Consider the following 18746-nt stretch of genomic DNA (forward strand, 5'->3'; position numbering starts at 1 on the left):
ATCAGCACAGCAGAAAGCACTTCCTGCTACGAGATAACAGCTGCCTGAGATTAGTATAAGCATGCTGGAAATGCGAGTGTCCTGTTTTATTAATAGGGCTCAGATTTGTCTTTGTTTTGAGTCGGTCCCCACAGGAGGCCCAAGTCTGTTCTCCTCCCTACATGGGATGGAAGGGATGGATAAAACGCGGATGCTGGAGGTCAGACAACAGTTTTGGTTGCTTTATACCGATGAAACGAAATAGGAAAGGGGGATTGTGGGAAACTAGATCTGTGAAGAATCTGATCTCAAGCACTGACCCAATTTGAAATGAGTGCGTCAGTCACACTAGGCATCAAGCTACGTAGGCATGAAGTAGCTAGCTTAAGTCTTAAGGCGAGCAGGGGGAGAGATCTCATTCACCCTGAACAGCCGAGAGCAAACCATGAGCAGGCAATGCAAAGCATTAGGCCAACATGGTTTTACAAGAAGATATAAATCGGCCAGGAGGCTGATGGAGGAAAATACAAGTCTGATTGGTGGCTTTATTTTCAGTTGTAAAATAATTTCACTGGAACATGGCTATATTTCACTTACGACTCAATCCAGACACTTCCAGTATCAATCATGGAGTGTTGCTGTTTAATTCAGCTGTGTTTCACTGTGCCAAAGGAGGAACTTCAATTACACTTCCATATACTCAAAGTTGATAGGATATGCAGACCAAACATCTTCATCGTTGATTTGTCTAAAGAATGAGTTGAATCATGTGGGTGGTGCTCCAGATGGCTTTGAAAATGTTTTAATGTTAAAACAATAATGTGAGTCTGTGACAGGCTGTCGTTCCTGTTAGTAATGGACAGGTGGCATCTAACATGACTCACACATGCACTTTCAGCATTGCAATGCGACGCGACATGGATTTTAGTGACTCAATATACACCACACCAGTGCCGTCTTGCCCATCATCGTGTAGATTAAGTAACAGATAACGTGCTGTATTCATGATTACGCACGAGTCTGATAATGTCTTCTGAATCATATCACAAAGTGTGTTAAACACAAAATCAGAGGTGTAAAGTACTTGAGTATTTTTACTTTACTACATTATAAAGCATTAACTTTTTTACTCCACTATATTTCATAAAATACATGTTTATGTGTTTTAACCTTTAATACTTTACAAAAGGTTTTTTGCGAGGTAAAGCCTCGTTTGTTCCATTATTGTTATTTTGGCTTGTAGCTGTAGCTGAATCCCTTTTAGCCACAACCGGTGTCGCCTTGGTGTTGAGGATTGTTCGAATTCATGCGGCGCCGCAAGATCCGACAGGTACGGTGGCCGGGAAGTGCAAAACAAAACAACAAATCGCAAAACTAAAAACAAATCTAAAAGCAAAATAAAAAATCCAAAATCAAAATGACAAATCTGAAAACGCAATATCAAATCTAAAAACAGAATAGCAAATCTTAAAACACAACAACAATTCGAGAAACAAAATAACAAGTCAGAAACCACATCGACAAGTCAGAAAGCAAAACGACAAATCAGTCAAACCAGATAAGGTAGGTATTTTGTTGAAATGGGATAGCTACTGCTGATTAGATGAAACTCCTTTGCTTTAAGAACTTTGCTTTTAAACTTGTTGTTTTGTTTTGCACTTCACGGCCACGGTAGACAGGCGGATGACATCAAAGTGCGAAGTGAGAGCGATTCGAAAAAACATAAAAAGTTATCTTTCGCATCGCTCTCGCGGTACTTTGATGTCATCCGCCTGTCGGATCTTGTGGCGCCGCTTCAAGTCGAACAAGCCTTTGGACTCACTGCCACCACTGCGACGGTGAATGACGTCACTTCCCGATATAAACACGCCCTGCTGAATAAGTCCACCCCCGCCATTGATTGACAGGTTTCTGTACAAGTCAGAGGAAATGCAAATGCAAAGGGATTTGCGATTTCATTTGAGTTTTGGCAGGCTTAATACGCAACGCCAGAAGAAGTGAAATAGCATATGGGGAATTGCTATTGCGATTTAAATATGGCAGGGTCGTAACTCGTAAGACAGAGGTAATTCATTTGCAAATAGACTTTGCTTTTCCTTTTGAAACTTGGCAGACATTGTACGTTCGCGTAAATGCAAATGCGAACGGTTTGCATTTCCATTTGAATTATGTCACAATTTTGACACAAACAAATAGAAAACGCATTTGCAAATACAGTTTGCAATACATTTTTAATTTAGTCCGCAAATCATTCCATAAAAACAGATGAAAACTACATTAATTGTGCCGTGCGATTGACGTCATTTGCGCTCGTCTGGGAAACCCTCGGTTAGTATAAAACCGTTTAGTATTCCATTTGGGACGATACTACTCTTCTAAACTTCATACACTACATGGTTGAGTGCATAGTGTATAGTTTAAGTGCATAGTGCATAGTATGTCATTTGGGACACAGCTATGGTACTATCACGACTCGGTCCATAGAATTAGAAAACTCATGACAAGAAGGACAGAATCATGACAAAGCTTGTATATAATAACCGATACAGAGAAATTGTCAGGTAAAATGCAAATACAAAAACTATTAAATACGTCAAACAAATGCTTTTGATTTAAATAAGATTTTATATTGGAATGTTAATATTTATATTTAAATATTTAATTAATTTAATGGTCTATATGAAATTCTCACAATACACAGTAAAAATGCTCACTACTATTTCAAAAGATGTCGCTGTTCTTCTCATGTTATCCCTCTTAACAATTTCTCATATTTCTTGTGGTTAACAGTAGGACTTTGTCTGTGATCCTTGGAAAACTACACAAAATTTAAAAATTTAAAATTGAAGCTTAAGGTCACAGCTATCCTTTGGTGTGTCCTGCTCCTAAACTTTGTGGCTTCTCTGAGTTCATCATAATTCTGAAACATGTCGTCCTCTCCCTGATCTTTTCTGTCACCTGATTCTGACTGAGAGCTGAAAAAATACATATAGCCTAGTATTAATGATTTGAAAATCACACTGGTAACATAACAATGGGAGGTAAGTGAGAACGTTGACATTTATTAAAAAACATCAACATTTACATTACTGTCGTCAACTTAAGGAGAATTCTCCCAGCAAACAATGACCTGGCGGTCCACCGGCAGTTTTTGGGCGGCATAGATTCAGCAGCTTAACGCAGTCGGACCACCATCGGCACACTGTCGATAAGCCGATCAATGTAAAAATGCTGTCGGTCTGCCAGCTTTTTTTGGGTGGCACCCCACCAGCGGCTTGCCACTGCTGGACCTCTGTTGGTACAGCAGTGGCTAAATGATAGTGTTCTTCTAAGCTCTTACAGGACATTTTTATAAATACAGTCAAAGGCATCCATGGAATACTGGCTAAATTATTTAACAGGCAAATTTTAGTATATGTATATAATTTATAATTATAATTTTTTAAAATAAAAAGGCTATTAATTTGTAATTTAATAATAATTTATGAGATTTTAAATTGTTAAATTTATGTATTAATCACAGCTTGACGTATATTAATGGGTGTGCGTTGCGCACTGAATGTGTGTCACACACTGGAGCGGAGAAAAGTTACCATAGAAACGGGGCAGGACCGGGAACTGACAAGCAGCAAGTTTAAGCCAATGACAGCTGGCCTGTATGCATGTGAGCTATCTCATGGCTGGATCCGGTCAGGTCGTCACTTCAGGTAGGCCTAAATTAACTTATAAATAACTAAATAACTTTTTTTAGTTAAAAATATGTCAAATTGATTACTTGAAATGAATATGCTTACATTTTACTTGTGTATTATAAGCCCTTGCTTGCAGTTTAAGTGATTAGTCAGGACTAGTTGGACATTCTCGCTTAAAGTTTTCTGAGGTAACGTATTCAGGAAAAATATGTCAGAATTGGTAAATTAAATGATTAAAATGTAAATTAGGCATATTTAGATGTTTAAGTGTTTCTATTTATAGGATGTCTAAACAGAAAACATATCAGTGGTCCTGCGCTTGTCGGAATTGCTTTTATTGATATTTTGTCTGAGGTAAATTTTCAGCTAAAAGTCATTAAATGGGTGTGGATGAGATGATTTTTGTTTTATACAGTATTACATTAATGTCCCAGGTAGTTACTTTAGTCAGGCCTATATATAGGGCTGGAGTAGGACGTTAAATCGGAACTTAAATGGGAAAATGCCCGATTACCAATCCAGGCCTGCCTACATAAAATGAGCCTTGATGACAGACTGATTAGCATTAGCCAATTTAAAACTGCTTTTAAGAGAGTTAAGTTATCATATGTATTGCAGCTTCTCTGACAGTCGGTTTTGTACCTGCAAACCCAGTTAACTACATTGTCATTCCTTAACATTCAATGTTATGTTTGTAGATTTTTCCATGCTGATGGCTGTGCAGTAGAAGTGGAGTAGACCTCCTGTCAGAAAACATCTCCAAGGTGCTACGAGTATGAATCCAATGACAAGTAACGAAAACCTTAAAGTTATAGCATTAAACTTTTTAACAGTAGAGTATATTTTTATTTCCTTTTTATTTCTATTTTGCTAGCTATTGTTATTTATGTTGATATGTATTTGGCAAAAAATACAATATAAACAGAAATACTGTTAATTAACCACAATATAAAAGAGCTGTTTTCTTTTTGAACATATATACAGTATATATAGTAAAGTGTAGTTTATTTCTGTGATGCAAGTATGAATTTTCAACATAATTACTCCAGTCTTCAGTGTCTTGAGCAACAAAATTGTCACTTGGATCATGTGACACTGAACTTTGGCGTAATGATGTTGAAAATTCAGTTTACAATAAAGTACAGTTTACAATATATTCATATAATGAGAGAAATAAAAAAGTCTGAACCCTTTGAATGGTAGTGTAAATTATAGTTATGATTGCTTGTTCCTCCCACTTAAATGATACTATTGCATAGGTAGTTTGTTCCATAGAGACTTTCCAGTTCTTCAAATTATGATGACAAATTTACTAAGGGACCTAGAAAAAACCTGATGGCTATTAAACCAGATAATTCCAAAATAAGATAAGTAAAGTCACAAACTCTGGACTATTGGTAGTATCCAGGATATCAGAGTCCATTAAAAGAGCCAGAGCTTTTTCAGATTTAGTTAAGCATTCCCATAACACATCTTGTAACCTTGTTCTTCATAAATGAAATAGTAAAAAGTGAACATGATCATCTTTTGCTTAAAATAATATTATAAACAGAAGCAGTGCAAATCTTTCTACTTTTGCTTTCCTGTTTCAATCTGTCAGGGTTTACACTTTAAGATTACGGCAGCTCCAGATTGGATACAGCATCACTTGTGAAGACTTCAGATGATGCCAACACTCACAAAGACTTCAGATGATGGCAACTATAGATGGACATACAAAACTGCCAAATATGTAGGAGCTGATAGCCTCGTGGGCATTGCTCCGACACATGGCGTGGTTGTGCTCTGGGCGACCCAAGTTCGATTCCCTGCTCGTGGTACTTTCCCGAACCCACCCCCTTCTCTCTCCCACTTCGCTTCCTGTCCTCTCTCATACTATACTGTACAAATAAAGGCAAAAAACCTGCCAAATATTGTAATTACTGCCTGATTACACTGCCTATGAAAGTGTAAGTTTGCTGATTGTCAAGCCACTTTGTATTGTTACAATAATGGCCGTATATGTAAATGGGCAATGTTTACCCTTATTGTTTTAGTTACTTACTGAGATATTCCCACTTACTTGTCCAAAAAAATTGCCGGATATGGGTTGAAAATCTGCTAACTTAACCTATAATAATATTGCCTGCTTAACTGAACATTACTTTAAACACACGACTTGTATTGTCTTAGAGCTATTGTGATATGAACATCACTTTGTTGTTTCTCAGTGAGTCACACAGCCACCTCTGGCTGATTAAAGGGTATATTTTTTTATTGTAACATTGAAACATGCATTTTTAAGCTGCTTTGAAATTATATGCATTGTTAAGATCTATACCCTTACCACAGCTATCCTGGGTTTTACTATGGTAACACTGCAACCATGTAATCATATTTTTTTTCTTTTTTCAAATCAAGGTTTTATAAATGGTTCTGATGCTTTTGAAACCATGGTGAAAGTCTGTATAGGTTTTCTATATATTGTAGTAATGTCATAGTTATTGTGGTTTTGCTACAACAATCAATCATTGTAGTAAAAAAACATGGATAACTTCCACATGGGTACAAATACTGTATTTGTGTGTTGGTCTGATAAATGTAATGCATTTGTGTATTTAATCTGTTAAAATATTAAATTTGCAGTTGTTATTGAACATTGTTTTTTGTGTTGAATGACATTTTGGTTAGCGTGATTTAACGATTATAAACCGCGGACCGACCGTGGGCCGCCAGCAAACATTAATGATAAACCAGTGGCTTAGCAGCGGACCACCGGCGGAAATATGGCGGCTGCCGCCGGTGGACCGCTGGAAAAACGATGAGCAAAAAGCCGGTGGCCCGCAGGTGGTTCCCGCCGGTGGCACGCCACTGGTCCGCCAGCCTTATGTTAGCTGGGATGGATTACATCTTCCAGAACGGCCAGAAACCTGGGAGTGGTGATCGACGATCAGCTTAACTTCACTGATCATGTTGCCAGCACCACTCGGTCCTGTAGATACATCCTCTACAATATTAGGAAAATTAGACCTTTCCTATCCGAGCATGCTACGCAAGTCCTAGTCCAGGCTGTTGTTCTGTCCAGACTGGACTACTGCAATGCGCTACTGGCTGGACCTCCAGCTTGCACAACCAAACCTCTACAGATGATCCAGAATGCGGTGGCAAGAGTGGTCTTCAATGAACCGAAGAGAGCACATGTAACTCCTCTCTTCATTAAGTTACATTGGCTCCCTATAGTCGCTCGAATCAAATTCAAGACTCTGCTCCTGGCCTACAAGACCACCACTGATTTGGCACCCTCTTATCTTCACTCGCTAATGCAGATTTATATACCCGCCAGATCCCTACGCTCTGCAAACGAACGACGTCTTGTGGTGCCATCCCAAAAAAGGTAAAAAAAATCTCTCTCACATACCTTCTCGGGATCGGTTCCACATTTATGGAATGATCTGCCCGCTGCTACAAGATCAGCAGATTCTGTAGCCATCTTTAAGAACCGTCTGAAAACACATCTCTTCCGTCAACACCTGACTGATCAGTTCTGACTTCTATCTCTTTTCTACTCTTTCAAAAAAAAAGAAATAGCTCTGTATACTGTGATAGGCAATATGAGACCAATTTTCTTTTATTGCACTTATGCTTTTCTTGTCCTTATGTTGTTCCAATTGCTTCCATTGTTTCCCTCATCTGTAAGTCGCTTTGGATAAAAGCATCTGCTAAATGACTCAATGTAAATGTAAATGTAACGATGTATGTTTCTTTACAGCAAACATGCATATCAGAGCCATATGACAGATGTAAACAAATGTGTCTTACTGGGAAATGTGTTATTGATATCTGCTCAGATTCATACAAATTTGTTGTTTAAATGTAAAGGTATATAAATGCTGAAAATCGTTGATAAACTCGGTGTAAAGATGATGTCATTCAGTGTTATCCAGCCTTAATGTTACGTTCTAGATGCTAGAAGCAATAGCATCCAAGCTGTCCATCTATTTTTTAATGAATAGTTTAGAGTACATCTATATTTTACTTGACAGGGGGGCAGCTGACAGTCTCACAATGCTGACGAACATTGTTTATTGTAATCCGGTGAACTTTATGTAAGCAGCGACTACAAATATTCATCTTCTCCTCTGTCATGTTCACAGCTCTAGGTAGAGATGAATGGCTTCCGGTGGAGCAGCGGATGTTTTCTCGCACCCTGAGCGTAAACGCGGAAGTGACCGTGCATCGAGTCTATTTACATATTAGGCTACGTTTAGGCTAATATAAGGGGCGATTCACATTTCTGGTCTAACACCGCTCGGAAAACGTGAGTCGCTCTGCTTTCTCATTCGGTGCGAGTGCAGCATTCTGAAAAGTTGAAATATTTTCATCTGGATTCGGCGCCAACGCACCTAAAAAAACGGGAGCTTCGCACCGCGTCGTTCCCTTTTTGCGCGTGCCTGCCGCGTGTCTACATTTAAAATAACGAACTTGCCCATGCATGCAAAAGACAAAAATTGTGAATTGCCCCTAATACAATGGTTTGAATACAATCCTATAGTAATGTAATGTACATCTTTTGCTTGGCTTTTATATCGAACTATTGTATTTTATTTCTTTTCTGATTTTGTGCTTAAATGTGTTTCCTGTGAAACATACGAAAATACGTTTTCTCTTTTGTCTATTTTAGTGGATTTTCTCTAAAGCTTAAAGCTTGTTTTTCAAAACTGTAAAAATAAATAAAATTGAACTGAAAAAATCTATTAAAATTAAAACCTAGCGTCCCCACAATGTCATTTCTAAAATTTGAGATTAACAAATTAATTTTAGCCTACTTACAATATATAAAACAAAAGCCATTTTTGTAAGACCTAATAAACTGTTATACCATTTTGATTTGTTTTTTTACATTGTAACAATAAACACGTGTTTTCGGTGGAAACTTTGTTTGTGACATTTTTTGTATAGTATGGCGTAAATAGATATATTTTCGTTTATTGAGAAAAACCACACACTTACGCAAGAAGCGCTCTGTCGTCTCTAAACAAAGATGTGTAATCTTTCTCCAGATTTCCCTTCTAGACTGTGAATTCACAACAAGTTATTTTTTCATTCTTATTGGAAGAAAAAAGAAACAAACTACTGATGTGATAACTTGCAGTAAATAACTGTGTATTAAAATACTGTTCCTAGAGGAGTTTGTCTGTCATCTAGTGGTTCACAAAGGAACTACAACTAAAACATGAGAAAATAACCCCCTCTCAGTTTAAAAAATACCAAGCAACCTAAATGGCATCCTCGAGAAACAAGCTGACATAAAATGTGTTAGATAGGCCTATATAAGCAGGAATTTGTTTTCACACCCCCAGGCCATGTGCCAGAGCCTGTGAATAATGAATAATTTCCATCTGCAACATAAATGGTTTTCCAAGGCTCAAAAAATATTTGTACAAAGCCAGCATGATTTTAAATAATGCATACTGCATACGAGTACAAAAGCCATATGCACTCTGACGTTTCTTTTGTAGTCTTAACTAATAAGCTCCCTATAAAATCATAAACTGTCTGATATAAAATACATTTGCATGTTCTGTTCCTTAAATGCTGCTTCTGCATATTAAAACATTAAGCTTTTATACATTAACCAAGGACATTTTGACCTCTTGCGAGGAAAGACTGTAATAATAATTATTAAAGTATAATTTAATGTGCCTCCTGTCAAGAAACTTGAAATTGTAAAGATAATACAAGAACGTTTTTCATAAATGTAAAGACACCATAATTAATTTTCTTTAGACAGGATATTGGCATGTCTGCATGTTATTATCCACGATATAAAGAGAGCCTATTTTATTACTGATCTCCAGGCAACTTGCCAAAGCCTGTGATTCACATTGACAGGTTACATTGGGAGGTTCAGCAAGTGCCAGACAAGATCACAACCTGACCACTAGCATAGACACACATTCAATCTGCCTTTGACCTTAAAACCATTTAGACCAAATAGCCCCTTTAAATGCACAAACTCCATAGATTCACTGTTAAGCAAAATCTCACTGGTTTTATACTTCACAACTGGTTTTATATTTCACAGATATTTCACATTTACGTGCTTATTTTATATAAGAGATGCGTCTGGGTAATGATTTACTCACATTCTCAAGATCAAAAGCTGTTAACAGCTGTCATCTAGGTCTTACTGTTCCTGGCTGATGGTGTCAACTGAATGCAAATACAACTCCTTGTGAAGAGGGAAGTCCCCTGGTGATATTCAACTACTCCCCACTTGTGTTGTGTATATTTAAAGAGAATGAATGCGGCATTTCACTCTGCACTACTTTACACTGTTGTACAAGTCTGTGTCAATATTCAGTATTTGCATTTTTATTGTCACACCTATTTTAATTTCCATAACCGAAAATGTTTTATAGATCTGCATCTATCTCTTTTCCTTGTCTTTTATCAAAAATAAAATACAATTTCCTGATCTTTAATAAATGAGCGAACATGCCAGGGCACATTTTTTCTTGTTCAAACAAAGCCAGCGGAGGCTAAATCCTGCCATTAGTCACAGCTGGAGAGCCAACATTTGTTAATGTGGACATAATAGCTCATGTAAAATATCTTGAAATGCATTAAGAAATTTATGTTTGAATGCCTCACACCTTCTATTAACATTTTAACAGAATGAAGGACATGGCATCTCTTAATAAGCGGTATGTTTACCATCAAATATTGCCTACAAAAACAATCAGATCACAAAAAATTGCAATAGATTAGACATGTGGCATATTTGACAAAATAAAGCCAGGTCCACCGGCATATCAAGTCAAGCTAAATTGATTTCTACCAAGCTTTTTATATTAAACTGGATGACTACTATTTACAGTATATACACAATCTTGATAAAAAATGTTACCCACACTAATAGCTACAGTCACATTGAATATGTGGATACATACCGTACTGTTAAGCGGGTATGTTTAGCACTGTTAATTATTCATAAAATGCCCTTTGAGAATCAAGGTTGCTGGGGGAAAGTCAGTGACTGACCAAATTGAACATAGAGCCAGTGATCCATAATCTCTGTGGAAACCAAAGCACACTGAATTCTCAGAGGTGAGCTTGTTGCTTGGTGATAAAGTTTTGGAAAAAAGACTGGCTTCTGCAGCTGTCTCCTGGAGAAACTAACAACAGTTCCAAACTCCTAACGCAACCAGATACATAAATAAGAACATGTTCAAAATGCTCTCGGCTCTTCGTAAACAATGTTACGCAATAATTTCATATTAGTGTTTTTACCAGAGCTATTTTAGTAACAAAGTATGTATTAATACTTGTGAACTGTGTACACAGTTGTTATTGCTAGCTCAAGAAAAATGTGACCCTGTCTGTAAAGCTAAAGTCATTTTTTTGTTGTTTTCTGTTTTCTACAGTCATTCAATTTAAAGAACATTATTTATTATGAAAATAGAATTTTGATATCTTTAATATGTACTGAGTAAGGACATGTCAAAGACTGAAATCATAAGAAATAATGATTGAAATTTTGATGCTCCTAATCTCATTATTATGTTATGAGAATTCAGCTTCAATTTCACAGGCAGGGTCACACATATTAAATGCTTTCTCATTTGTTAGTTGCTTTGAATAAAAGCCTCTGCTAAATAAATAAACCTCAACATAAATAAGTAAAACATGGAAATCCAAAGACGCCCATCATCTATTTAATTCACCATATTTAGCTAAATAGCTTTCAGTTCCTTTTGTTCACTGTAAAATATTGCTGAATGAAGTAGAACAGTTCAACTCATAGCAGTGCTTTAGAGGACAAATGAACAACTGAAACATGAGCTCTAGAGAGGGTAGCCATACGCCATTTTTGCCCTAAATCCATCTAAAAAGAGAGGCAGACACTATAAGAGAGGAATGGTTGTAATTAAGTTCTCCAGAGAGAAAAAAGGAAGCTAGAAATGCAGAGAATTTCACTTTTTAATATATTCATATACAAGTTGAATATTACACGTTTGTTGTTGCTGTTTGTAAAACAAAATTATATAGGAAAAATAAAATATGCACTTAAATTAAGGTGGTAGAGGCATAATAAATAACCATTTATCAGGAATTCTCCTGGGTTCAAAAGCCACAAGGTTACTTACGAAATAAAATGGCTCACCGGCACCTCAATACACAAAACAGTGTACTGTAAAAGATTATCTTACGAGTCTGAATTAAAGATACCAGCCATGCGATAACCTTGCACGTATATTGCTGTTTTGCTGAACCCGCTGTTTGACTTTTTTAAAGAAATGACTAAGAATGACACTTACATACTTACATAAATTCCATAAAATTTTAATTAAAATATAAATAGAATCCTACACCGCTAATGTTAACTGCAATTTTCCGCTCTTGCCGAGGACAGCAGTCATTTTTCCCTGGTACAGATCTGCAGAGCAGTTCCGAATTCCCACCAGCACACGGTAGCACCACTGAGCTTCGGCTGCATGTAGGCAGGATTTAAGCCACAGTCATAAGCATTTCCGGGTCACTGTTTCCCACCCTCTTTTACATTAGACATATGGGACACCCACACACTTGCGTAGAAAGAGTCCTGAGTTTTATCTGTATTCGTTTCCACCAGCTCCTGCTACAGGATGAGTCTCTGGCCCATAATTTTGCGATTAATTTCTGCCAAGGCCACGGAGAACACAAAAGCTTTCTCATCGGAGAGGTTGGCATAAATGTCAACTTCCTTTTCCTGTTTTTCTGCAAAAGAAGAAACAAAGCAACTATATTTAGAACTGATTATTATCAACAGAACATGCTGCCAATGTGGTATAAAAAACTATATAAATGCCACAAGGGCTTAAAGGGACAGTTCGCCCCCAAAAAATAATTCTGTCATCATTTACTCACCCTTGAGTTGTTTCAAATCTGTATATATTTCTTTTTCTGATGATCACAGAGAAAGATATTTGGAAGAATGCTTGTAACCAAACAGTCCTTGGCCACCATTGACTACCGTAGTAGGAAAAATGACAAGAGTAGTCAAAAGTGACCCAGAATTGTTTACTTTCCTACAATCTTCAAAATATCTTCTTTTGTATTCAGCAGAACAAAGAATATGATACAGATTTGGAACAACATTTGGAACAGATTTTTTGTGAACTGTTCCTTTAACTAACTTCATGCTAACGCTAACTTTATATAAAATAGAAGAACGCTGCGACTTCATGAAAGAGTTGATAATGCATGGACGCTTCCAACAAAGCAATGATTTATTCAGCGGCGAGTAAAGAAAGCGCCATGTGCGTAAATCATTAATCCACAATACAAAGGCCTTACACTTGGAACCAGTGCACAATGAACCGCATGCCACCCAATGATTTCTGACTAATGGATAGTTTTATCATCCTCGTGCCCAGTGAGATAAGTCCATATGTTTTCATTTCTATGAAGAACGTTTTATTTAAAGGGTTTTTTGCAAAGAGTTTAGTTAAACAAAAAGGACTATGTGTTTTACAGCTAGGTGAGGCAGAGAGTGACGACAGATTCAGCCAGATTAGTGGTGACATGCCAAAGAGAGGCTTTACTTCTAAATAAAAATGGTAATAATAAACAAAAATAAATCTCTAGGGGAAGCATGAAACCAGAGAGATGGATAGTGGGAGAGAAGGTTGAGGTTGTTGGGTTATGATGTGCTGTAACTGGACCTGGAGGACACAATTAGCATCTTCACACACTGCCAGGGGAGGTGGATCCCTCGGCAAAACACAATGTCTCTGAAACATTACCTGATGCCTGAGATCTTTATAAATGTGTTTAAATGTAACATTCACAAGCCATTGTTCCTCTTTCAATCATTGTTGAATGACTCATAAAGTGCTTTGATCTACCAGTTAAGACAAGAACGAATTTAAACTGCAAGGTGGAAAAATAAACAACAGCCTCAAAATGGAGAGAAGATAACTCAAAATGGTGAAAATGACAACACAAAATAGAAACAAGATCACGGCAGCACAGACAGCCCTTGAAAAGAAACGTTGCCTTTGATAATACCATAAAAGGGTTTACAAAACCAAAAAAGGAAAGAAAAAATTTAATCAAGCCTTATTTAAAAGATTATCTTAAAAAGCATACCCACTTATCCACTAATTGTAATAACACGCTATAGAAATTTGTAAACGATGAACGGCCTTTTCAAAATGACATTTTTCTGTCTGTTCATCAAGACGCTTATTTATTTTTAAATGTGATTTGTAGCGTTTACTTAATTCTTTTTTATTACAGTGCACAGGTCTAAAAATGGTAGTCATCAAGAGCTTTACCTGACAATATTGTGTATTTGTTTATTAATAATATTAAAGATAATAAAATTGACAGTTAACATAATTGTAAAAGACTTTGTGAAAGCAGAACAGCCTCATTTTCAAACACAAAGAAAAATGGATCTCTAACTTTCTTATAGTCTAACAATTACATGCTTAACCTTTTTCTTCCTCCTGCTTCTTCAGTCCAACAGTTTTGGGTCTCCCTCTGCCTCTACGAATTGGATCAGACTGGCTGTTGGTACGCGATCGTCTCCTGTTTTCCATGTCACTTGGAGATGTTAAGTTTATTTTCTCTTTTCTGATTCTTTCGGTGCGTCTTCTTTTGGCATCCAATTTGTCTGAAACCCAATGAGATAAAGTGCATCAAGGGTTAACTTAAAAATTTCGCACATGGATAAAATTATGCATGGGGTGTCCGTAATTGGTGTTCTCACTAACTAGCTTACAACCTCTCATAAACACATCTGTATACAATAAAACACTAGTTTTCACGCAAATAAATGGAACCTCTCTCTTTACTGCTTGAACCCTTCCCCCAACTATTACTAACTGGCCAAAAAAGAGGCCTGTCAATCAATATGAAAATGGGGGTAACAGCAAACAGGTTTAGAAAGCACAGCCATATGCAGCACTATAATCAGAGAATTAAGGGCTCATTACTATAGGAAGTAGGCCTGCTTCTCTCTCAGGGAGTTTATTTATAGGGCTCTTCACCATTCATGTAAAAGTCATTAGTTAAAAGCCATCAAAATCCTGTGCAAAAACAGAGTAAGAATTTAATTATTACAGCAAACTAATAATAAAAACAAATGAAAAAAATGTAAGAGCAATATTGATATAATAACACATGGATGATAAAAAATATGAATAACCAAGCATTATGAATTCTGCTAATCTATTTTAACACATTTATTCAGACCTTTTAAATTGTATAACCCAGTATTTCAATAGCAGCCATATGATTCAATGCAGTGAGATAAGATCTTTGCCCATTCACAGGCCTGTTGTATGACTGCATGTTAAAGGAACAGTTCACCCAAAAAAGACAATTCTGTCATCATTTACTCACCCTCAGGTTGTTCCAAATCTGTATACATGTCTTTGTTGTGATGAACACAGAGAATATATATTTGGAAGAATGCTTGTAACCAAACAGTTCTTGACTACCGTAGTAGGAAAAAAAACTTCATAATTTTTTTGTTCTGTAAGAAGATATTTTGAAGAATGTAGGAAAGTAAACAGTTCTGGGGCACTTTTGACTACCATTGTCATTTTTTACAATTACAACTAGTCAATGGGAGCCAAGAACTGTTTGGTTACAAGCATTCTTCCAAATATCTTTCTCTGTGTTCATCAGAACAAAGACATTTATACAGATTTGGAACAACCTGGGGGTGAGTAAACGATGACAGAATATTTATTTTTGGGTGATCTGTCCATTTAACCGAGGAATCCATGCCCGGTCAATAACCTGCACTAACAAGCAGATCTCTGTTCTCCAGCTAATTCAGAGTGCATAATTTACTATGAAAAAATCATAAGGCAAGTGTTGCATCACATAGGAGTATTTTTGTAGAACGCAGACTTGAATCAGAAAGTAGTACTGTCTCTTGTTGGACTATTGTTCTTTTATATATTTAAAAACAACAAAATTAACGTAATAAAGGTTCACATAGCCCCATTAAACCACAGCTGGCTTTCACCTCTTGTTGCAGATAAACACACCCACACACGTTTAATTTAGGCATTCATTTAACATTTCATCTGAATTTCAATGACTCTAGGAAGAACAAAAGGAAAAACAAGATAACCTAAATACAGTCGGTCTTATTTAAACTTGAAGCACATTATTCTTGGCACAATGAGAGTAAACAGCCTATTCTGGTTGGGGGACAAGAGTCCAGTGCTAAAATGGAAACCAAGTTTTACAAGAGAAGAGACATCTCTCTCAGTTCAGACAAATTCAGCTCTCTTCAATATCTACAACCTTCAATAAACATACAAGTAAGATCACCACACACCAACTAATGGATGTCATATGTGACTTGCAGGGATCTCATGAAAGGCTCTTAATATTTGTACAGACAAATGATCCAATGTGAGGAAGTAGGATATAGTTGCGATATACATCACGACTGTTAAACATTTATACAAAGAACATTTGTGCAGAGCATTCCATTCATAACTCAAAGCAATGCAACAATTACAGGCCGAGTCTGCATCGCACAAAATACAACAAACAAGCCAGCTGGGCTAAAGTTTGAACTATAAAAACAACAAAACTGCAGCATGCATGGGACTATCTGTTTAAATCGAGTGGTAGTGTACTACATTTTTAACAACTGCTAGTAATATCAGTACTGCTCACGCATGTTATGAGTGCATGTACCTCATACCGGCTAAAAAGCAAACAACCTATTGAATCCAGTATGTTTCATTTCAAGCCATATGGGTAAGTTTACAAGAAAAACAGTACTTGTGAAAATACTGCTCACTAAAATATGGTCACATGATCGTGTGTGTAATCCACACAGTTCTTAGGTTTAACAAGATTAGTGCAACCCAAACTGATCTCTTATCACATTAAGTTAGCTTTCAATGGACTTCATTTGCACATACTTCCAAAAATCTCTCACATTAAAATTTTAACAGACCTTAAATGATACGAGTTCAATACAGACAAAGACACATTGTATCATTTCGTATTCTGTAGGAGACAGACTTAGATTCTTAAACAGGTGTAAATTGAAATATTGTGACTAGTTTCTACATAACAAGACAGTACAGGGAGGGGGTGGAGAGGCAGTGGGAACAAGCTTTTCAGACAGGAATTAGTTTGCCCTTCCCCCATCCCTCTTAGCACTACTCACTCAAGCAAACAGCCACCATTGCAGCACTCATTTCAGTATTGAGTATTCTCAATGCATCCTGCTGACTGGAAACTTGCCTGCGACTTATTTCCATTCACTAGCCCATAGAGTCAAGAAGAACAACACTTTTAATTCGCATAACTCACATCTTAAGCCAAGAAGACTAGGCGAACAGTGCCAGATCACCCAATATAGGCAAATATCTAGAATATTAAATAAATTAGTGCTCATCGCATTCTCACACACATAACATCTCAAACAACATATTCACACTGACATCTTGCTGAAGGCAACTTGATAAATTATGCAGCAGTGGTCTAAATAAATGAACATGAGATAGCTGTGGGTATATGGGATTTTCGTGGGCATACAATTCACAAATATGCACAGTTTACCTAATCCTGGAGATGACTTCTCATTTAATTTAGCGTTGAGAAGCTTTCGGCTGATGAAGACGTAACCACAAGGACAGGACTTGCAAGCCACAGGAATCTATGAGAAACCGAAAGAGACCATTTAAGAGTTCAAGAAGTGACTGTAGCCTAATATAAAACATAGTTTAATCGTTTAAAATGGCTAACAAAGATTTTAAGATACTGCAGGAATAACTATTCAATGTTAAGCATTTAGAAGAGGTAAATAAATATTGTGTGCCTTATAAAGGTACGAGTCCTTCCCCTTTGACTGGGGGAAAACTGACGCTGACCCTGCTAAGCAGGAACTGAACATGTGCCAAAACACAAAATTAACATATTCAATATACAGTCTAACGAAATGGCGTGAGACCTCGTTCGAGAGCAAATATCATTTAGCATTTTCAATGTCAACAGCAAATTTCTGTCGTCCTCATTAGAAATGTTATCGCGCAAATATCGCGCATATCCCCAAGCAGTGTACTTTCAGAGATCAGCTTTGTTCGTGTTCGTGTTATTTAACAAGAAAAACACAGGCTGCATGAAACCAATACATTTTCATTGTTACAATACAGTGGGATGGAAATCCTCTTACAACTGCAAACTGTCTGTTAAGGAAAGGGTTACCTTGGCAAAACACAAACAAAATGCGCTGGCTTTACATTTGATACAACAACGCATAATATCAGCAATGCACTTTAAAACGACCGTCAAAAATGTGGAAACACTGAATATTTATTTTGAACGTTCACTGCGTAGTCCAGGCAACCACGGTGTTTCTATTCCACACACATACATTAAGTAATTTCTCACTGAACTGAACTACACAGCATACTAACAAATCAACTCAGCCATTGAGAACTTCAGAAAAGCACAAATACTTATCATTCATTCATTCTTAAACAACACCTCACCTGTTGGTCACACTCGGGGCATGATTTGGTAGCCATTTTCACTTTCTTCACTTTAATTGTAGACATATTTAAAACCAAGAGCCTCAATAATATTCCACGATCGTACTGTAAAACTTCCAGCTGCACTGACGCACACTGGTTAGGAGAGGAGTGCAGCTGATCGGCTTCACGGGAGCTCAGGCACACGTACTAGCAGATGGATGGACCATCAATCATACTGTACACTCTGCGCATGCGCCGTGCGGAAGTTCAATCTCTCCCTAATCTCTCCCTGGTTGGCAAACCAAGCCGCGTGTGTGTTGTTGTTTTTTGCTGCACATTACAAAGTTTAGCACTGTGCGTCACAATTGCCGCTATGAGAAAATGGGCATTTTAATATAAATAATGTGGTTTAGAGATAATTTCTTTATCTTTTGCTGCAGCCCTCACTGAGCATGCGCTCTAGAACACGATATCACATGGCTGAAGAACAATAAGTGCTGATGTATGTGAAATAGATATGCTTTGTGAGGCACCGCCATTACTTTTCAACATTATGCCATTTTCACTAAAACACAAAGGGTCGATAAACTTT

At 37.1% G+C, this 18746-nt stretch overlaps 1 protein-coding gene across 1 annotated transcript; it reads right to left on the reverse strand.

The window, feature by feature from the left end:
* Positions 1 to 11621: 11621 nt before the first annotated feature.
* Positions 11622 to 18400, reverse strand: lg1h16orf87 (linkage group 1 C16orf87 homolog). The gene is made up of 4 exons (XM_057347089.1): positions 18173 to 18400; positions 17241 to 17337; positions 14134 to 14313; positions 11622 to 12410 (listed from the first exon to the last, which is right to left on the reverse strand). The coding sequence occupies exons 1-4, from the start codon at positions 18236 to 18238 to the stop codon at positions 12292 to 12294; spliced, it is 462 nt and encodes a 153-aa protein (XP_057203072.1). The 5' UTR covers positions 18239 to 18400; the 3' UTR covers positions 11622 to 12291.
* Between the last annotated feature and the right edge of the window lie 346 nt (positions 18401 to 18746).

The sequence above is a fragment of the Triplophysa rosa genome, linkage group LG1, assembly GCF_024868665.1.
Source record: "Triplophysa rosa linkage group LG1, Trosa_1v2, whole genome shotgun sequence".
NCBI classification, from domain to species: domain Eukaryota; kingdom Metazoa; phylum Chordata; class Actinopteri; order Cypriniformes; family Nemacheilidae; genus Triplophysa; species Triplophysa rosa.

Excerpts from the sequence above, each read along its gene's own strand:
- lg1h16orf87 (XM_057347089.1), bottom strand. The coding sequence starts at position 18,238 with ATGTCTACAATTAAAGTGAAGAAAGTGAAAATGGCTACCAAATCATGC. Across the intron at positions 17,338-18,172 it reads GCCCCGAGTGTGACCAACAG|ATTCCTGTGGCTTGCAAGTC; the intron begins GTGAGGTGTTGT and ends GGTTTCTCATAG. Across the intron at positions 14,314-17,240 it reads GAAGTCATCTCCAGGATTAG|ACAAATTGGATGCCAAAAGA; the intron begins GTAAACTGTGCA and ends ATTGGGTTTCAG.